Below are 20,177 nucleotides of genomic sequence, written 5' to 3'. Positions count from 1 at the left end.
AGAGTAGCCCAGCTTTGACAGTGCTGAAGGAGCCATCTGACAGAACTTCTGGGGCAGGAGATCTGATTTTGGTCCTCTTCTTGGTTATCTCCCAGAGCCTGTCCATGGCTCAAGGAGGAACCAAGGCCAGATGTGTCCTTGTCTGGTTTCCTGATGCTGAAAGGTAAAGATGTTTTTCACCAATGAATGAATGCATAGATCCTGTTGATAGTAACACTCGGTTAAGGAGCAGATCCGTTGAATGCTTGGTTGGAAGGGTCATCCAGAGGGCAAATTTAGCTCAGGACCTGTTGTTCAGGCCTCAGTCAGGGCCTGTTGTTCAGGCTTTATTCCTTCAGTATTTTGCGGTGCAAATCAATGCCCTGGGAAGCTGGAACCAAACGAGTCCCTCTTCAGCACATTCAGACCGGGAGCAGGATTAGCCCTGCAAGGCCAGGCTAGGGCCAAGAGCAGAGGGCCAGGAGCCTGCATATGCCCAGAGGCAGCCGTGCAGACCAAGAAGGCGCCTTGTGCCCAGGGACTGAGGTGCCTGAAGCTGCCTCCCCGCTGTGCAGCTGTGCAGAGCCCATGGAGCGCAGGGTCCTGGGCAGCCAGGGCGGCCTTGGAGCACAAGGACTGTCCCAGAGAAGCTGCAGCCTTCTGCTTTTTAACTGTTCCTCAGATTCTTGTCATTAATCCACAGCGTCTGATGTGTTTTCCTTTCCTCTTGCAAATTGAAGAGAGCTGTTTGAGAAAAGTGACTGGTGGTGTTTTTGTCTGCAGGTCAGGGCAGGTGGTTTGAACCAAGGACCGAGTCCCCAGTTAACACTGCAGTTTTGCCAAGTCAAGAAAACCATTCACAATTGGGCTACTGATGCTGTGCAGCTTTCCCAGTTTTTGGAAAGTTACGCCCTTAAAATCCCAACAAATGTTCCTCCACGAGGGTACCAGCTGTGGCATGATGCCAATTTTTTCCACCTCTTTTCTGTGTCCTTGGACCCAGCACAGCAACAGGGGGCACAGGGGGAAAAAGGTAGCCGAGGGGGGAACAAAAGTAAAACTGCAGCCTAGGCCTACACAAACATCAGTCCATCCACCTGCATCAATTCACAGACCATCACAGAGCGTTTGCTTTGTGATGTCAGGGCACGGTGGCCACATCGTCGTGGTGACATCACAGGGTTGTCTTGGTGCACGAAAGGCCTCAGGGGTGTCAGAGCAGCTCTTGGGCTTGCTCAGAGCAGGAGCATCGCCCTGCTAGAGGCTTTTGTTAGTGGGCAGCTGCACACTGACTGGAGCTGTGGTTTTTCTCTAGTGTAAGAGCACAGTTTGCAAACTTGCACAGCAGTTGCCACAATGATTGGGCGACTCGCTGCTGCAGTTTTCACTGTCTATGGCATTGGTTATTCCGGCTACTTCCTGACTCACCTGGCACATAAGTAGAGGTTTTCCCTGGGTGTCACCTAACCTGGCTTTTGTGTCTTCCTGCTCTTTCTTTGTGACTGAGTTGATTTGGAAACAGAAAGACCATTTGGACACCACTTGGGTAAAGCTGCTGTCAACACATTCAGCTCAAAAGGGGGTGTCTGTAGTCAGGGCTGTGCGGGCAGCATTTGCAAGGGAACCTGCAGAGGTTGTGTTCCCTCCGTGGGAGAGTCTGGGGCAGCAGTCTGTCATTTCCTCCATTTGCTGGGTCAAGCAGCACAACTTTTAAATTGTGGACTGGGAGACCTTCTTGGAAGGCCTTCTAAAAGTGCTCTGGGTGTTTCCAGTTTCCTCAAAGCATCTGCTCCATTTTTCCCTCTTCCACTGCAGGTCACCTGAGCCGGGTGTTCCGAGGTGCTGATCCTGAGGTGAGTGAGAAAGGAACATTTGATGTTGCTGGTGTTTAAGAATTGTGCAGCAAGCTGTGAGCTTGGCCTGTGGCAGTAGAGTGTAGGGGGCCAGCTGAGTAGGCTGCAAGAAAATCCATTTCCCTGTCTGCAGCAGCAAGAGCAAAGGCATCACTGGCTATTTCCTAATTTTCCATTGCAGAGCTTTAAAAGAACTATAAGCCCAGTTTTGCAGAGAGAACGTTGCTTCCTGATAGTAGCCAAGGGAGGAATATCTAATTCAGAGCAATTTGTGGTAGTCTTGAATCAGCCCATTTCAATTTAGTCTGAGCGACTTAGAATCCCATTGCTATCAAAGTTGATGATTTGTGCTTAGTAGAGCTGGTTCTCAACCTGAAGAGAAAGAAGGTTCTAAATGAGCCTGTGTCTCATACTCCTGTCTGTCCACAGAGCACAGAACCAAGAGCAGATTCTTCTCTGGTTCCCTGTGCTCCTGGAGAAGAGGCCGAAGAGGAGCCAAATGACCACAATCCTCCAGCTGTGGTCATACCACAGCCTGAACTTTCCCAGACAGTAAGTGCCACTTCTGGAGGGTGCTGTCTTTAGTGCAAGCCAGGTCTGCAAGTTTCTGAGCAGCCAGCTCTTGCTGTTGGTGCCTGAGGATGCTGAGTGCTTGAGTCCTGCCATGACCCAGCAATTCACCTCAGCCAGTGACACCTGGAAAATGGGCTCTGAGCTGTCATGTTTTGGCCCCAGCTTGCTGGGATGCTGATAGAGGCCAGCCTGAAGCTGGAAGGCTCCCTGTCTGCAGAGGAGGGAGCATGTCAAAGACACTGCGCTCAGCCTTGTTGGATACATGGGGGACACTGTGGTCTGGGGACATTTGACCCTCTCCACAGACTTGCCAAGTACCCACAGGCACAAAAAGTATTGATGGAACAACACAAGGTCTTTGGGGTGGATTGTCCCCGTGAGCTTCTTGGCTGTGCTTACCTGGGAGCGTTTCAGAGACACACTGGGGACATGGAATCCCTTGAAGTCAGGGATTTTGGTGCCTTGGTTGTCAGGTTGTTCTTTTGCCTCTTCACGCAGAGCAGTCAGTAGCAGAGCTGACAGGGGCTCAGAGTCCACCTGTCTTTTGGCTTTTAATTAGCTGCTAAGAGATGATTGTGTTGTTCATGACTGCGTGGGGGGGCACTCTTCTCTGGTGTGGCCAAAGACACGTTCCGTGTCAGCTTCCTAAGGGGCTGTTGGAGCTTCAGCCCCAGATGGAGCCTGATTGTAGTGCCAGTGTCACTTTGGAATCCGTGCCTCCCCACGGGCAGAGAATGAGCCAGGAGAGCAGCAGCACAGTGCTTTGGGAATGTGTGAGCCCAGCAGTCTTGGAATCTTGGCCCACAAATGTTGTATGGGAAGTTGAAAGCCATCTTGCTCAGGCAGCAGGTGGAAGAGGCACAGGAGAATGGCCAGGTAAGCCTGGCTGGGCAGGTGACAGAGTGAAGGGCAGGAAGAGGGGCATCAAATGGAGCTCTTGGGACTGAGGAGGCCAGGAGTCCCAGAAGCACTGAAAGCACAGAGCCTTGTAATCTGCATTGGGATCAGAGATCAGCACTGAGACAGCAGGGTTACAATGGAAGCAGAGGTGGGCAGGGAAGCCGAAAGAAGTGGCTGAATGAATGGGATTTGGAGGCTGAAAGAGGAAAAGCTGAGCCTGATGGCAGCTCCCAGTCACTTGCTCTGCATTTGTGTGTACAGAACACCGAGGCAGAGGCACAAGCAGAGCTGCCCAAAGCTCTGTGTGACAGCATGGCAGTGAAGAGGACGAACCAAGAAGCAATGAGAAGAATTCAAGAGCACTGGAACCATTATCAGCAGAGGCGCAGTCAACAAAACCAGGTGAGTGCAAGAGTGGCAGCCACTCCACTCATGCAAGTTTCTGTTGCTTGTTCTTTACAGAACTTTGGTGAGGAGCTGCAGCAAACTCAGGCTACGATCAAGGAAACGGACAAGAGGCTGGAGGAAGAAATGGAGATTCCAAGAGAAAGAGAAGAGCAAGTTCATCTCCTTGAGGAGCAAGAGGCTCTAGAAAAACCAATGAGTGAACCAGCAATAGCCACTGCAGTCACCAACCTGGTGCTTTCTGCCCTTCTTGCCTTTCCCCTGCCGAGTAGCAGAGGCGTGGGTTGATGCCTCTGAGTGCCATCCTGCTCTAGTGTCAGTGCCAGACACTCTGAAGGACACTCCCTGCTCTGCTGAACCTCAGCTGCTGCCCTGGACAGTGGCACTAGTGCTTTGGCCTTTTGGCCAGCAGGCATCTGAAGGCATTCCTGCTGGCCTGTTCCTGCTCTCCTTGTTTCTTGAGGTGTTCTCGCAGGTGACCATGGTGACCCAGACGGATCTGGAAACAAGCTGTCTGTATCCCTTGTGAATCTGGTCTCTCCCTTTCCTCACAGTCGATGACTCTTGGCTGACAGGGACAAGCTGGACTCTCTGACTGCTTTGTTCTCTTTGACTTGAGGTGGGAGTGTTGACATCTGGCCTGGCAGCCTGCAAAGATTTCCAGCAAGTGACTGGCAACGAGGAGCCCCAGGATTCCTCTGAGGCACAGAAACTGTCCCGAGCAGAAGCGCTGCCAGTTGGGCACCTTCTGAAAATGGTGGAGAGAAAGAGGACTCCATGGAAAGAGGTAGAACATTTGAACAAGGAGCTGCAGGTATGTCTGCGGCCCTTGGAGGGGGAAAAGAGTCCTTGGGAGAAAGTGGAATGGTCACATTGGCAGTCACCTTTCAGAAAATCCATGCAAATGGTTTTGGGAGAAAATGGAAAATGAATCTGGCCATGAACTTGAGTAAAACCAGCCTTTGGATTTGACCCACCTAATTTCATACGTGGACATCAGAACAAACCCATGGCAGAGGCCTGCATGTGGCTGACAGCATCTTCCTAAAGCCTTGCGTTTGAAAGGGGATCAGGGGCTAATCTCTGCCAGCCACATTTCTGACACCAACTCCTTTGTTGTCTCAGATCTACACAGGCTCTTCTGTTGAATCTGCAGCAGCAGCAGCAGTGTCACCTAAAGGAGCCTTTGCTGCCCCAGCTGAGAAGTGGAGCCCGGGCAGTTTGTTCAGCTCCAGCCCTGACACAGCTGCTGCCCAGCAACAGGAGATGGAGGACAACTCCCTGGAGCTCCTGAGTACGTCTTGTGTCTTTCTTCTCTGAGGGACAGTGTATTGTGTGCACGTGTCAGCAGAGCTGGACCAAAGGATCCTCCTCCCTTTGGTGTCCCAGGGACATTCAGGGCTCCCCACAGGAAATGCTGTGCTCCAAGGCAGCAAGAGAGTGCCCCGGGTGTTCCTGCTGCCTCTGAGGGCAGCTTGGATGTGCTGAGGTTTGCCTGAGCTTCCCCATCTGCTAACGGCAGAAGCAGAGATTGTTCTTGCATCAGCAGAAGGCTGTGACCTAGCAAATGATCCGAGCAAGTCCTGTGTGCTAGTGGCCAAACCGGATAGAATAGTGAGCTTCCCGAATTCTCCTTAGACTCCTGATTTCTCACTCATCACCAGAGCAAAACAACTTCAAACAAATTGATTGGGTTGGCATTTTGTCCCTTTTGTGGTTTTGGTTGTGGTTGTGGTTTTGTTTTTAGTTTGGGGTTTTTTTCTGGATTTTTTGGGGTAGAGGTTTTTTTCCCACCATGAAGGAGCTCTTCTGCCCCATGTGTCTTACTGGTGTCATTTTTATGACTGTTCTTATTTCCACTACTACATCTACAGGATTTTTTTACGATAATATTATATTTTTGTCAGTGAGAACTCCTTTGAAATAACATCAGCTGACAGCAGAAACAGAGAGCAAGAGCTGGGGTTTTTTGTGCCTCCAATGAAAAGACAGATAATTTTATCACAATCTGTATTTCATATCCTAGTTTTGTTCTTAGAAAGATGTGTCTAAGAGACACATCGCTGTGGTGTGATCAGATAAAAGTACACTGTAGGCATTTCTCAGGAGTGAGCCTCCAGCCCCTCTGCTGAATATTGCTCAGATCCATGGCACTTTTTCCTACCTGATTCCCAGTCATTCCCATGACTCATGGAATGCTACCTATTGGCTCAAGCCCTGCTCAGGTCAGTCTCGAGGACAATACATCAAGCCCTTTGTGATTCTGTAGCAAGTCAATCTGCTTTTTGCCCAGAACATCTGCCAGGACTGTGCTCTCAGATAAGACCTGGTGGGGCTGAGCACAGAGCCCAGTTGACTCTCAGTCTGCTATCACCTGCTGGCACAAAAAGGGCATTGATGTGCACCTCGGTGTGTCTGATCTCCAAGCCAATCCTGCTGTGTCCTGAATGGGGGCACCAACTTCAAGGGGCTGGCTCTGGCTGTGCCTTCTTCCCACTGCTTGTCAGTGCCGGTGCTTGGGCTTTGGCAGCTTTGTTGTGGTGGCTGCCCTGCCCCTGAGGGCCGCTGTGACTGCAGAGGCTGGAGCCTTCCTTAGCTGGGAGAGTCCCGCTGCCGCCCGGCCGCTGCAGCGCGGAGCTGCCCCGAGGCAGCAGCCCCTGCTCTGGGCCGGCTCCTGCATGGCCTGGGCTGGGCTCCCAGAGGGTCACATCTCCTCTGGGCAGCTGTCCGTGTCCCCCTGGCACCTGAGGAGCGCTGCTGTCCCTGCTGCCCTTGCCCGCTGGGGGAAGATGGGCACGTGTGCGGGGCTGAGAGGGCGAGTGCAATGGCAGGGACTGATCCCTGCTGTCAGGAGGAGGAGAAGCAGTGTGCTTCTTCACCTGGGGCACGGGCAAGGGCATCTTCCAGCTCATCCTGCTCCTCAAGGGTGAGGGTCCTGCTGCTGAAGGCCCCCCTGTGATTGGTTATAGCATGAGCTGCCTTAGTTTTCAAAGGGAAAGGCATTCTTTTGCCCAACTGCTGCAGGGTGGGGAGATGCCCTTTTCTTCTGGGAATGCATCTCCCTGTGCTTTGCTTTCTGTCAAGAGATCTCTTCAAGGGACTGTGCAAAATTAGTCTCTGTGCTGGCCTGCTTGTACTGCAGAACTGCCTGTCTTGTTGCAGGTGTTGTTGTTACCCAGCTGCCCACAAAGGACTCAGAAGCCCAGACTGTACAGCCTCAGTGCGGCTGCCTTTTGCATCTCTTAAATGGTGGGATCTCTGCTTTCAAGTCAGCATCTTGCGTTTTGTTTCCCTCAGGGCAAATGGTGAGCATGGAAAATCCCCTGAGGAAATACACTGAACGGGAAAATCTTGGCCAAGGGTGAGTCCAACCACAGTTACTTCTACATAATCATGGGGCAGGCGATTTGCTGCTGGAATATCTGTCAAGTGTGAAGGCAGGCAAGCTGCAAACATATTCACACACTTGGGTTTGTCTGCCCCATCTCTCAGTCGTGGCCAGAATTTGTCAGTGTGGTCTGAAGGCATTGTCAAAGACACTTCTATTGCATTGCCAGAAACAGCAACCCACTTCCTATCATAGCAGTGAGATAACACTTCTCAGGAACATTTCTTCCTAAGAATTTGCTGAAGGAAATAGTCTATGGTCAGGATAAAAACCTCCCAGTTTAGAAACTGAAATCCAAGACGAAAGAATCAACTGGCCTTTTGAGCTGAGGCACTAAACCCCAGTGTCTCAGGAACAGGTCCAGTGCCCATGAACTGGAGAGGAAAATGCATCATTTACCTTCTGGCAGACCCCTCCTGCATGCTGCAGGTTGGAGGCATTTCCAGCAGGCATCTCCTGTCTGGGCTGGTTTTCACTCCAAGATCAAAATGACTTCTCCTTTCTTTGCTGTTGTTTTGTTTCTAAGGGTTTTGGAGCCATTTGCAGAGCAGTCAACATTGCCACAGGACGAGAGGTAAATGCCAACAGCCCCTGCAGATTCTGCTGCTCTCCAGGGCTTTCCTCTCTTGTGTCAGGTGGGGCTGGAGCTGTGGGCAGAGCTTTGCTGCAAAGGCACAAGAAGCAGAGCCTGGTGCCAGCCTGCCAACTGCATGTGGGACACTCTTTGTCCTGCTCAGCTGCCAGAAGGAAGGCAAGGAGGGCAGCGGTTCCTTTCCGAGAAGAACGCTCTCCCTGGCTCTCAATTGCTCCAACAAAGGTGGTGCCTTAGAGCGTCTCACTGCTCTTGCGGGCTACAACTTCAGAGTCCAAAATTCTCATTTCTGGCTGCCAGCAAATACATCTGAATGTTCCTGGCAGTTCCTTAGCCACCTGCAGTGCTGCACTTGGGAACTGCACGGAGGGAGAGATCTGCAAGGCGTCCCTAAAGGCCCCAAGCCCTGCCTATAGCCCAGGATGTATCCACAGAGTACCAAGGCATGCATTACTTCTTCTGAAGTACAGACAGAGAAACAGAGAGTGTGCACACAGCTTTGGGGGTGATAGTTGAGACACCATTGTTAACAAGTGGACAGGACAGAACGTCAGTGGCCATGTGTCCTGTAACTGGCCCCGAAAGGAGCAGAGAAATGACCTGTTGGAATGTCAGTTCCTAATGACTCCTTTGTCAAATCACAAGGCACTTTGGCATGGCTCACCCGTATCATTGCAAAATCACTCCTCCCATGTGTGTTGTGGTCTCGTGCCACCAACTTCTAAAGTTACTGATTTTCAATGTCATTCTAGGTGGCCATCAAGAAAATCAATCTTCAAGGACCGAGCATGATGCAAGATATCGTTACTGAAGTCATGGTCCTGAAGAGGAATAGGAGCCCCCACATTGTGACTTATTTAGACAGGTGAGTGGTCACAGTCTCATCTCATGAAGGTTTGCTTACATACTAAAAGCATGCAAGGTTAAAAACCCACTTTGGCCACTGGCAGAAAAGAGAGGTGGTAATTATTATTTCTCTACTCATCTCTGATGGATGGGAAGAGAGTGTATTTTGTCTCCATGGGTCTTCCCTGGCTTTCAAAGACCTAGTTGGAAAATTGTCTGCATTTTTGCCGGCTGGCCATCAGAGACATCTCCTTTATCACAGACGTGCCATTCTCCTTCAGACTGCACAGACTGCAAACAATGCACAGCCTGGAGGGAATGGCTATTCCTTGAATTCTATCCTTGTCACAAAGGGACCCAGAAACAAGGATCAAGCAAAGAAACCAATGTATGCATGTTCACCTGCATGGCCTTGTTTCCTTCTGTCAGCTACATTGTGCGTGAGGAACTCTGGCTGGTGATGGAGTACATGGATGGAGGCACTCTGAACGATGTCATCACGGAGACAGAGATGACAGAAGACGAGATTGCGAGCGTCAGTCGGGAGGTCAGTCAGGGATCCCAGCTGTGCTTCCCAGGGCTTGGGCAGGATTGTGTGGGAAAGAGGCTCAGAACAGGAGTGATTCCATGTGCCAGGCTTTGTTTCTGTGTTGCTGGTATGCTATGGGCAAGCAGGAGCTTCTCAAGGGAACTGCCTGCCAGTGCCCCTGCACTCACTGGACTCTGTTCTTGTCCTCTTATCTCCTGTGTTGCATTCTCACTCTGTTTCTTGTCTTTGCTATTCTCCATCTTGTGTCTCTAAACTTTGGCCTTTCTGCACTGCATTCCTTGCCTGTAAAAGCAAAGGTGGTGGTGGCAGCATTTGAAAGGAACAGCAAAGAAAAAAGAGAGACTCATTTCTCTCAGTCCTCAGCTGAAAAGGTTGGCAGTAGAGCCAAAATGCTCTTTATTTCTGAGCACATCCACTGCAGCAGCAGTCATCCTGGCTGGTTTGCAGGGCAGAGTCTACACCAGCAGTTGCTGTTGCTCTTGGACAAGCTGACGTGCCTTTCTTTAGCAAGGTGCTGCTCTGCTAGTGTTGGAGCAGCAAGCTCTTCCTCTCAATGGCACAGTGCTCTGCCATTACTGCCCGTGCCCCTGCAGAGGGAATCTTTGGGAGCTGTTCCTTTCTTGTGTGATGAACTCCTATCACTGATTTTTGCCCTCCTGGTTTTGGTTTCTCTCTCAGTGCCTACAAGGACTGTATTTTCTCCACTCCAACCATGTGATGCACCGAGATTTGAAGAGCCACAACATCCTACTCAAAACTGATGGCTCTGTCAAGCTAGGTCAGTATATTCTTTGTCAGGTGCAGCATTCCAGGGATATGGGGGGTGTGGGGCTGCTTTTGAGTGACTGGCAGTCCCCCAAAATGGGGTTGGTGGCAGTGCAGGGAGCCCTGCTGTGAGCTGACCACACGGTTGCAACGTGCACAGACCTATTGCAAGGAACAAGGAGTCCAGAGTGGCACTGCTCTGTGTGTGTCCCTTCCAGAGGGAGGGAGCTACAAGTCTAAAGCTTCAGGGGAACACAAGGCACTGTTGGAGGCAATGTAAAACATGTGGGCATTTTGGAAGTAGCCAATGCCATATTTACTTGGCTAAAGTCCTGAGGGAACAGAGCAGGGACAGTTGCAAGAGATTCAACAGCACATTCTCAAACTTCTACTGGGCAATTCTTTGGCTTGCTTTCCTAATTGCACAGCATTCCAATCAAAACAGTCTTTTGCTTTCTCCCCAGCCGATTTTGGCCTCTCTGCTCAACTGACCCCTGAGCAGAGTAGACGGAGCTCGGTGATCGGGAGTTACTGGTGGAGAGCCCCTGAAGTGGTGAACAGTCAACCATATGGCCCCAAAGTGGACATATGGTCCTTTGGAATTGTGGCCATCGAAATGGTGGAAGGAGAACCTCCTTATTACAATGAAAATCCTGCCTCGGTAAGGTGCAAATACTCTCTGATCCCTCCGTCTTTCTTCCCTGTCCCACGTTCTGTGTGCCATTGCACAAAATCCCATTGCCATCTGCTGGAACTACTTCCCCCACGGTCCCTTTCTGAAAATGTCCCTGCAGCACATCAGCATCTGCTGGACTTTTGCTTGCATCCGTGGGGGAACTCAAGCCTTACCCCACTCAAACAATCTCCCTTTCTCAGGCAACATTTGGCTTTAGCTTAGAAGTCCTTCCAGCTCTTTTGGCTGTGTAGATGGCCCTACCAACAGGAAACAAGCATCTTAGAACTGGTATTATCTTTCCTGAAATGAAGGAAAGAAACCCAAACCCAACAAAGTTTTTAAAACAGTAGTTTGGAGAGAAGAAGTGCACCTCCATTCTTCTCACAGGGAAACTTGCCTGAAACCTGGACAAGAGGTTGTGAAGACCACAGAGACTCTCGTGCTTCTTGTGCAGTGGCGCTGAAACACTTAGTGACCATCTTTCTTTCCTAACCCAAACCAACTTCTCCATGTCACCCAGCTGAAGCCTGGTGATGCGGAGAGCCTGCCCAAGCCACCCCTTTGCTTCCTTGCCCTGCCTAGGATGGGCATACCATTAATGCATTGACTTGAGGATCCAAATGAGCAGAGGGCTACCATAGGGATGGCATTTCTTCCTCTTCTGATTTGAGCACCAGCATTTCCCTCTTGCTGTGTAAGGGAAGCTGAAATTTGCAGTCTGCTGAGAGACAGAGATGCAGGTGTTTCCTGTGTGGCCAAAGAGGCATTTTCATCCCAAGACATTTGTGCATGCTTCTTCATGTGTCTGTGTTGATGATGAGATTCCAAATGTTTGTTTCCTTACCTGAGAAATACCTGAGGGATTTCCTTTCTTGACTTTCAACTACCATTGTTTTCAAGAACCAAGCAAAAAGCTTGCTGACTTTGGTTGGATGGCAGTTGTGCTTAAGGGACCAACAAGCACTGCAGAGATGCTTTTCATGTAATAATGCTAGGAAATAGTAGAGTGACTTAGTAGAGCAAAGTCCTCCTTCCAAAGAGCCTGTCAAGCTGGTCAGGTGAATTCTCAGAGAAGGAAATGTGCTTTTGCTGATGTAGTTTCCACTAACAAGGTCAGTCAACGAAATCAGCTGCCAAGGCAAGATCTGCTGCATGTTGGAAAAGCTGTGGCTGCATCGGGCTTTGGAGTTTTGTTGGTCCAGGAAAGTCATCTCTGCCTCTGTGCCAAGGCAGAAAGGGCCACTGCAGAGTGCAGCTTAAACAGTGGGATGTGGGAGAGCAGTTCCAGACGTGAAAGAAGCAGCTGAGAGACTGGTGTTTCCTTTCTCTCCAGGCTCAGTTCCTGATAGCCACAAATGGGACCCCAGAGCTGCGGCAGCCCAAGCTCCTCTCCCCTTTGCTGCGTGACTTCCTGAGCTGCTGCCTGCAGACAGACGAGGCGCGGCGCTGGTCTGCCAAGGAGCTGCTGCGGGTAAAATGCCCAGGGGCTACAGGGGAAACAGTGTCCCAGGGATGGGCTCCTCCTGCACTGCAGTGCAAGGCATCAGATGAGCCCTCCTCCTGCTCACCTCTACTCTTGGTCCTGTTCAAATGAAAACAGTCAGGAATCCTAGGCTGGGCTGGGCTGGCAGGGACCTGTAAAGGTCACCTGGCCCAAGTGCAATGAGCAGAGACATCTTGAAAGAGATCAAGATGCTCAGACCTGAAGTATTTCTGGGCCTGGGGCACTTAGCAGCTCTTGCAGCAAGCTGTGCCACTGTTACTCCACTGTTGCTCCCTACACCTACTCTGACTCATGTCCCTTTTCATTTAAAAAATATTCCCCTGCCTTTGAGGCTCTTAGCTTAGAAAGCAATGATTCCTTGTTGTTTTTTTTTTCTCTTTGTACAGCATCCATTTGTAAAATTGGCCAAGCCTGCATCCAGTCTTGTGCCACTCATTGTGAAAGTGAAGAAGTGGAAGGAGGAGACAAGAATGGAAGAGTCATCCTTAAACCGTTTTCGTCATCACCAGCATAGAGGAGGATTGTAGAGCAGGAATATAGCTAGGATTGCAGCATAGGATTGTAGCATAGGATTGTAGCTAGGAGTACAGGCAAGGATTATAGGGTAAGATTTTAAATAAAGAAATTTTCTGAAACCTCAACTCCTTTCAAAGATTCCCCTCCTTCTGAGCCTGTGAGAAAGCTCAACATTTCCTTGTGAACTGTCATTTTTTTCTACAGAGATGGAAAGTGACATTGTTGGCTTCTTTGGTATGGTTTCAAAGGGGAGAAGGCCCTTCTACAGTCATCCTCTACAGACCACAGTGTCTTTGGCATATGGCCCACTGGCTGGGTTTTACCCAGCTGTGGCACTTGTGTTTGAGGCAGAAAGGGCAGTGGCATTTGCAGGCAGAACCATATTTGGAAGAGAGCAGAAGGGTTTCAGTAGGCCATTTGTGTTTTCATTCTGAATTGCTGATGGGAAGACACAATGTAGCTTCAGTCAGCAAAAACATTTTCAAGGTGCATTGTGGAAATGCTTGTGAGCAGTTCCCAGAGAAGGAAGGTGTTGAGAAAATGTTGAGCTGTAACAAATCATGAATTGCATTGGCATTAACAGACAGTGTTGGGCCCGCTATTCCCCCAGCACAGTTCCTGATGTGTGCAAGTGGCTACCTTAGCCCTGAGAACAGAGTAGTCCTCCTAAGAAGGTAGCTGGAATGCATTCAAGGGGAAGAAAGTGGTTGGAGGAGGCTCTTGAGCATCAGAGAATTGGAGGAATGGGATGTTCCCCAAAAGACCACCAGAGACCCTCTAGAGAGCCCTACTCTCCTGTCAGTAACTTCTGAGAAGTGTTTTAATTTTGTTAACTTCTTTGAGGGAATGTTTAGCCTGTGAGTTTCAGCAAAGTAATGAGTAGGTCTTATTTCCATGGTTACAAATTAGTAGGTGAGATTTCTGAGCGAGCAGGTGTTAGAAAAGTGATTCCCTACCCACCCAGCACTGAAATAAAGTCATGCCCCTCTTCTCACACTGAGCTGGCACCAGAGATCCAGGCACCAGGCCCTGCTTGGTAGCTTTTGTTTTAGTCACTTGTACTGACAGGTGAAAATGAAACCTTTTCCAGCTGTTTCCCTCAGGTTTCCCTTTTTGGGGGCCAAAGCTCTGTGCTGCAGGTGGCCCGGGTGTGTGCAGAGCAGTGCAGCCTCCGCAAAGCCCTTGGTTTCCCCACAAGTCATCATGGTTTGTGTCCAGGTGTGCCCAGCTGTGGCAGGAGAAAGAGCCCGCGGTGCAGTGGGCGCCGTGCCCTGCCCAGCCAGGGCTCTCTGGCACAGAGGAGCAGCAGCCCCAGCACCTTTCCACCCACTCCTGCCTTGGCCAATCCTGGGACACAGGAGCCTCTGGAAATCAGCACCACCTGGTGCCTTCTCAGCTTGGAGCAGCTCCTGCTGCTGGGCACATCCTGCACTTGTACTGCTTCCACACAGGAATCCAGGCAGAGGGGAGACGGACAGACAGAGAAGCCCTGGCCTTGTGCAATAAATGGGCAAATGCACGGGGGAATGTGTCAGGAATTATTTCAGCTGTTATGCCAATACTGCCGTCTCTTTTTTTCTCTCTTCACATTTCCTGTTCTTTTCCCTCTCACATTTCTACCCCATCCCCCTCTCTAGTCTCACAGTCTTCCTCTCATGTTTGCCTCCCAATTTTTACTCATTTTCCCCACCCTTTTCAGCTCCTTATCCTCACACATTACCTCTCACATTTCCCACCTTCCACTGTTTCTTGTTCTTTTATCTTCCCTCATGAAGTTTCTCACAATTTTCCTTCACTTATCCTGCCCTTTTCTCTCTTCATGCTTTTCTCCTTTCCTCAGTCATTTTTCTCCAAGTTGTCTCCTCACGTTTCTCGGTTTTGCCCTCATGTTTCTCACCCTTTCCCTCTCACATTCTCACCCTTTCCCCTACACTTTATATTTTTCTCTCCTCATGTTTCCTTATAATTTTCTCTCTCATTTTGTACCCTTTTTCACTCTGTGTTTTTGACACTTTTCCCATCAAACTTCGCACCCTTTTTTTCTCTCCATGTTTTCTGCCTTTTTCTGCCCTCTGGTTTCTCATTCTTTTCCCCTCAGGATTCTCACAATGTTCCCCTCACATTTGCTGCCTGTTTCTCTCTCTTTGCCAGTCAAGTTTCTCACTCTCCTCCTCTCACATTTCCCTCCATTTTTTCCATGTTTTTCAGCCTTTCCCACTCATGTTTCTTAAAATTTTCCCGTTGGATTTCCTGCCTTTTCCTCTTCTCACCTTCCTCTCCCGATTCCACTCACATTTCTCACCATTTTCCCCTCAGTTTTCTCAACCTTTTCCCACTCAGGTTTCCTACCCTTTTCTTCCCTCACACTTCTCTCCTTTTTTCACTCCCATTTCTCACACTTGGCACCTCACGTTTTCTGCCTTTTTTCCACTTACATTTCTTAACCCACTGGTTCCTGTCTGTGACTGTTCCTCTTCAGTAGTTGATGGGCTTCTCTTCTTTTTTCCTAAAATCCCCTACTCCAAAGAACGGGTGCCAGAGCAGTGCTCCAAGAAGCCCCTGCCTGTGCATCTGCTGAAGAGAAGGGCTGTGCTCAACTTGAAGAGTCTCGTGAAGAACAACCTAAACTGCAGTGGACTTCCTTCTGCAGTTTTGGTTTGTATTTCAATTCTCTGGAGTCTTCATTGTGTTCTAAAGAAATAGGTACCCTGAGAGATACACATTGCGGGTGAGCAGCCCCTGCAGCATCTGCCTCAAGCAGATCCCATCTCCATTTTCATCACCTCATGGTCACCGTGACTCCTGCCTGGATGAAACCACTTGTGATGCTTCCTGATGCTAATTGAAGTCCGCCTGCACAGGAAATGGCATTGGCTCTCTTTTGGGGAAAAAAAAATAAAAATTAAAATGTTTAGTGCCTGGAGTTTCTTCCTATTTTCACCTCTTTGAATTGCCTTGGCATTGACATACTGCCAGCTGGTGTTCCAAACTGGCTGGTCTGTGCGTGCACAGAGCAAAGGTGCCACACCGTGTCCATTTCCCGGGTGTCTGTTAATGTCCATTTCAACAGATGACTGAAGGGGGGGGCTCTGCCTGCCCCGCATGGCTCTGGGGAACGGGCTGGGGCTGGCAGAGCCACAGATCACGCTGGGAGGCCTAGCCTTGGCCCCAGCTGCCATCTTGTGCATTGACCTAGTTCAACTCTGAAGTCAATGTGTTGCTGTTTTGTTGGCAGTCAGGGTCAGCATCAAAGACACCAACACCAGCAGGACAGTCTAGAGGGAATGGCCCAGGTTTGGCCCAAAGCAGCCTCTGCTGACTTGTCACTGTCCTTTATCCATGAACAGATCCCCGTGTGCAGCTATAGCAAATGTCCAACAGCAGCTCCATCAGCCACTTCCTCCTGCTGGCACTGGCAGACACGTGGCAGCTGCAGCTCCTGCACTTCTGCAGCTCTTCCTGGCCATCTCCCTGGCTGCCCTCCTGGGCAACGGCCTCATCATCAGTTCCCTAGACTGCGGCCACCACCTGCAACAGCCCCATGTTCTTCTTCCTACTCAACCTGGCCCTGAGCGACCTGGGCTCCATCTGCACCACTGTCCCCAAAGCCATGCACAATTCCCTGTGGGACACCAGGGACATCTCCTACACAGCATGGGCTGCACAGGCCTTTTTCTTTCTGTTTTCATCATAGCAGAATTTTATCTCCTGACCATCATGTGCTACGACCACTACATGTCCATCTGCAAACCCCTGCACTATGGGACCCTCCTGGGCAGCAGAGCTTGTGCCCACATGGCAGCAGCTGCCTGGGCCAGTGCCTTTCTCAATGCTCTCATGCACATGGCCAATACATTTTCCCTGCCCCTGTGCCCTGGCAAAGGCCTGGGCCAGTTCTTCTGTGAAATCCCAGAGATCCTCAAGCTCTCCTGCTCCAAGTCTTACCTCAGCAAATTTGGGCTCATTGTGTTTTCCATGTCTTTAGTGTTTGGCTGTTTTGTGTTCGTTGTTTTCTTCTATGTGCAGATCTTCAGGGCCGTGCTGAGGATCCCCTCTGAACTGGGACAGCACAAAGCCTTTTCCACCTGCCTCCCTCTGTTCCTCAGCACTGTAGTGTTTGCCTACCTGAAGCCCCCGTCCATCTCCTCCCCATCCCAGGATCTGGCCCTGTCAATTCTGTACCCGATGGTTCTTGCAGCCCTGAACCCTCTCATCTACAGCCTCAGGAACCAGGAGCTCAAGGTGCTCTAAAGAAAATGCTGCCTGGATCTTTTCAGATCAATGAACTCCTAGTTTCCTGCTCCAGAACCTTCAGAATGTAACTCTTTACAGTCTCGGACTTTTTCCTATTTGTCCATTTTTTTCATTGGGATCTTTCCTTATTCTTTTTCTAGTGTTACTACTTTGTGATGTCACAACCCGCTTTCTGATGTCACAGAGCCACTTTCTATGAAGCCACAGCTAGCTCTGTGATGTCACAACTCATTCAATGATGTTACACAGCCCACTCAGTGATGTCATACAGCCACCCTGTAATGTCACAGCACAGTCTATGACCTCACAGACCACTCTATGATATCATAAAGCCAGAGCATGATGTCATGGCCTGCTCTGCAATGTCACACACTCCTCTCTGTGATGCTGTAGCTGCTCAGTGACCTCACACAACCCATTCTGTGCTGTCACATAGCATTCACATAGCTTTCACATAGCTTTCTGGCATCACAGCTGCTCTGTGGCTCTGTGACACAGCCACAGAGATGCTTCTGTGAAACAGCCCCCTCTGGGACAGCACACAGCCCCTGCCAGTGCTGAGCCCCTGTGAGCTCTCTCTGGGCCCTGCTCATATCCCTGAGATGCTCTGGCAGTGCCCCAGCCCTGCTGGGCTGTGCACAGGAGCTGCTTCTCAGAAGAAACATCTTTTTGAAGCTCTTCTTGATTTCCAGGAGCTGCCTCTATGCCAAGAGCCCAGCCCAGCTCAGCAGCACAGACACAGCACAAGGACTTGAATGACCCTCTCAGGGCTTTGGTGCTGTTTGCATCAGACTCAGTCCCTCAGAGTGTGCTCAAAAAGTTCTCAACAACTCAAAGCTGAATTGAAACACTGAAGGATCTTGTAGTGAAAATGAGTCCCACTGAGGGACAGGACTGAGAAAGTGGCCCCAGGTTCCAGCTGGAGCAGAACACTGGAGACACTGATGACAGGTGGGGACAAACAAGGGAAAAGTGTCTCTCGTGCTGAGCAAACCTGGATGTGTTTCATGGATCAAAAGGGCCAAGGCCTCAGCACCAGCCCCTGACAAGGCAGATCCCATACCTCCCTCCTTGCTCAGGGCTCTTCCCGGGCCACTGGGATCTGGGGATGTGCAATGCCAAGGGCAGCACCATGGGGCAGCCCCTGCCAGGCTGCTGAGCAGGGACAAGGAGGCAACGAGGCCCCAGGGCTGCAAGGGTCACTTGTCCCCTGCTGGCCTCAGGCCCAGGGCCAGCAGCCATGGCCAAAGGGCTGCAGGAGTTGGCTGTGTTAGGGCCTTGCAGCTGCTGCCCATCCCTGTGCCCTGTGCAGCCCAGGCTGTCCCACGGTGTCCGTGCCCTGTGCCTCTGTCCCTGCCGGCTGTTGTCACCCCCCCGCTGCCCCACCTGGCTGGCCCCTTCCTCTGCTGACAGCTCTGTGTCCTGCCTGCCTCTGCCTGGGCACACAGAGCCTTGGGCTGCTCCAGACTCCTTCTGGACACAGACACCAGAGGCCAAGGCCAGCCACATCTGTCTGTCCTGGCAGCTTTGTCTGGGAGCAACCCTTGGATATAGGGAATTGGGACTGTGGAATCCCAATTTCAGCCATTTGTGCCTGGACAAGCAGGATGAGTCTTTTCCATAAATAGAAAAGCACAGAGCCGCCATGTTTGGAAGGAGGTGAGACTTGGCCCTCAGGAGGCCAAGCCAGGCAGACTTGGCAGTACTAGTGGCTTTTGTCTGGGATTAATCCTTGGATAGACAGAACTTGAGAGGAGGAATCCCAGTTTTGGCCATGGGCACCTTGTTGAGAAGGATGTTTTTTTTCCATATAAAAGAAAAGGACCTCTTGTATTTGTTTTCTAAGAGCCTCTTAATTAGGGTTTTTTCTCTTTACAAAAACTAGTACCAGGGTTTAAAAGATGAATGGAACTTGCAGCTTTAATTTTAAAAGATGTTTAGTCATTTTGTTATCTCAAGGTCTGTGTGCCGCTTAACACTCAGCTTAATGTGCTGGAAAACACCACTGCCAAGAGCACCAGGCTTAGTGCTCAAGCTCTTTTAAAAGTTTCTATTTCAATTAACTCTTAAAATGTACTATGTTTACAGTTTTGTGCTAATAATTACTATCAATCCTAGACACACAATTTCTGCATCCAATACATTCTACCAATGTCTCTGTGCCACCGTCACAGCAGAAGATGGAGTCAAAGGAGAAGAAGAACTTCAGACACCGCCCAAAACTCTCCATCTTGCTCTCATCTACTTCCATTCTAAAAACCCAAACCTACAGATTTTTACCCTATGACAAACTAAACTACCATATTTTTTAAATCTTTGTTGTTTTCAATTAATCTATAAGTGTTGGAAACTTTTCCCATGGACTAAGGCCAAAGGCAGTGTTTTCCTGGGGTCCCAGCCAGGGTCTCAGACCTCCCCCGCCCAGGGCAATTGGAGGGGTTTTCCTCGTGCCCTGGACTCCAACAAGCACCAAGTCCAAGTGTTTTGGAAGGAGATAAGAGGTGGTCACAGTAAGCAAGGGCAGCCAAACCTGTGTCTCATGGCAGCTTCTGTCTTGGATCAATCCTTGGCTAGATGGAATTTGGGAGATGGATTCTCAGTATTGGCCATGGGCACCCGGACAGGAAAGATATTTAATTCCATAGGAATAAAAGCACAAAGCCTCTGTGTTCTGAAGGCAGATGAGAGGTGGCCCAACAGAGGCCAAGCCAGGCACATCTGTCTTTTCCAGAAGGTTGGATCAGAAAATAATCCTTGGATAAATGGAAATTTGGAAGTGGCATCTTCCAAATTTTGATCATGGGCACTTGTAATGACAATTCTTTTCCATAGTAAGGAAAGGGTGGAGCCCCAAGGTTTTAAAGGCAGATGAGAGGCGGCCCCCAGGAGGCCAAGACCAGCAAGACTTGTCTGTTCTTGCAGCTCTTCCTTGGGAGTAAACCTTGCATGGAATTTGGGTAGTAAAATCCCAATTTTGACCAGGAGCAGATGGATGAGGACAGTCCTTTTCACAGAATCACAAAAGAGATCTTCAAGATCATCGAGTCCAACCCAGCCCTCCCACCTACACTAGATCATGGCATCTAGTCTCTTTTTAAACACATCCAGGGATGGTGACTCCACCACCTCCCCCGGCAAACTATTCCAGTATTTAATCACTCTTTCCGTGAAAAACTTCTTCCTAATATCCAACCTATATTTCCCTTGATGCAGCTTAAGTCTGTGTCCTCTCGTTCTGTCAGTTGCTGCCTGAAAAAAGAAACCAACCCCCAGCTGTCTACAACCACCCTTCAGGAAGTTGTAGAGAGTGATAAAGTCATCTCTGAGTCTCCTTTTCTCCAGGCTAAACAATCCCTAGCACCCTCAGTCGTTCCTC

The 20,177-nt window shown here is 49.9% G+C and overlaps 1 protein-coding gene across 1 annotated transcript; it reads left to right on the top strand.

Moving 5' to 3' along the window:
* The first annotated feature begins 153 nt into the window (after positions 1-153).
* LOC136374932 (serine/threonine-protein kinase PAK 3-like) lies at positions 154-12,558 on the top strand. Its single transcript, XM_066340306.1, is given in 15 exon segments — positions 154-163; positions 1,181-1,245; positions 1,247-1,282; positions 1,284-1,328; positions 1,330-1,414; positions 1,795-1,832; positions 2,262-2,384; positions 3,228-3,281; positions 3,567-3,903; positions 8,441-8,555; positions 8,966-9,083; positions 9,765-9,864; positions 10,316-10,512; positions 11,861-11,998; positions 12,418-12,558. Coding segments are annotated over 15 exon segments (1,602 nt in total).
* The last annotated feature ends 7,619 nt before the right edge of the window (positions 12,559-20,177 follow it).

Source organism: Sylvia atricapilla, unplaced genomic scaffold (assembly GCF_009819655.1).
Source record: "Sylvia atricapilla isolate bSylAtr1 unplaced genomic scaffold, bSylAtr1.pri scaffold_36_arrow_ctg1, whole genome shotgun sequence".
NCBI classification, from domain to species: Eukaryota; Metazoa; Chordata; class Aves; order Passeriformes; family Sylviidae; genus Sylvia; species Sylvia atricapilla.
Note: the sequence above shows the minus strand (reverse complement) of the source record. Positions and strands in the feature narration are given on the sequence as shown.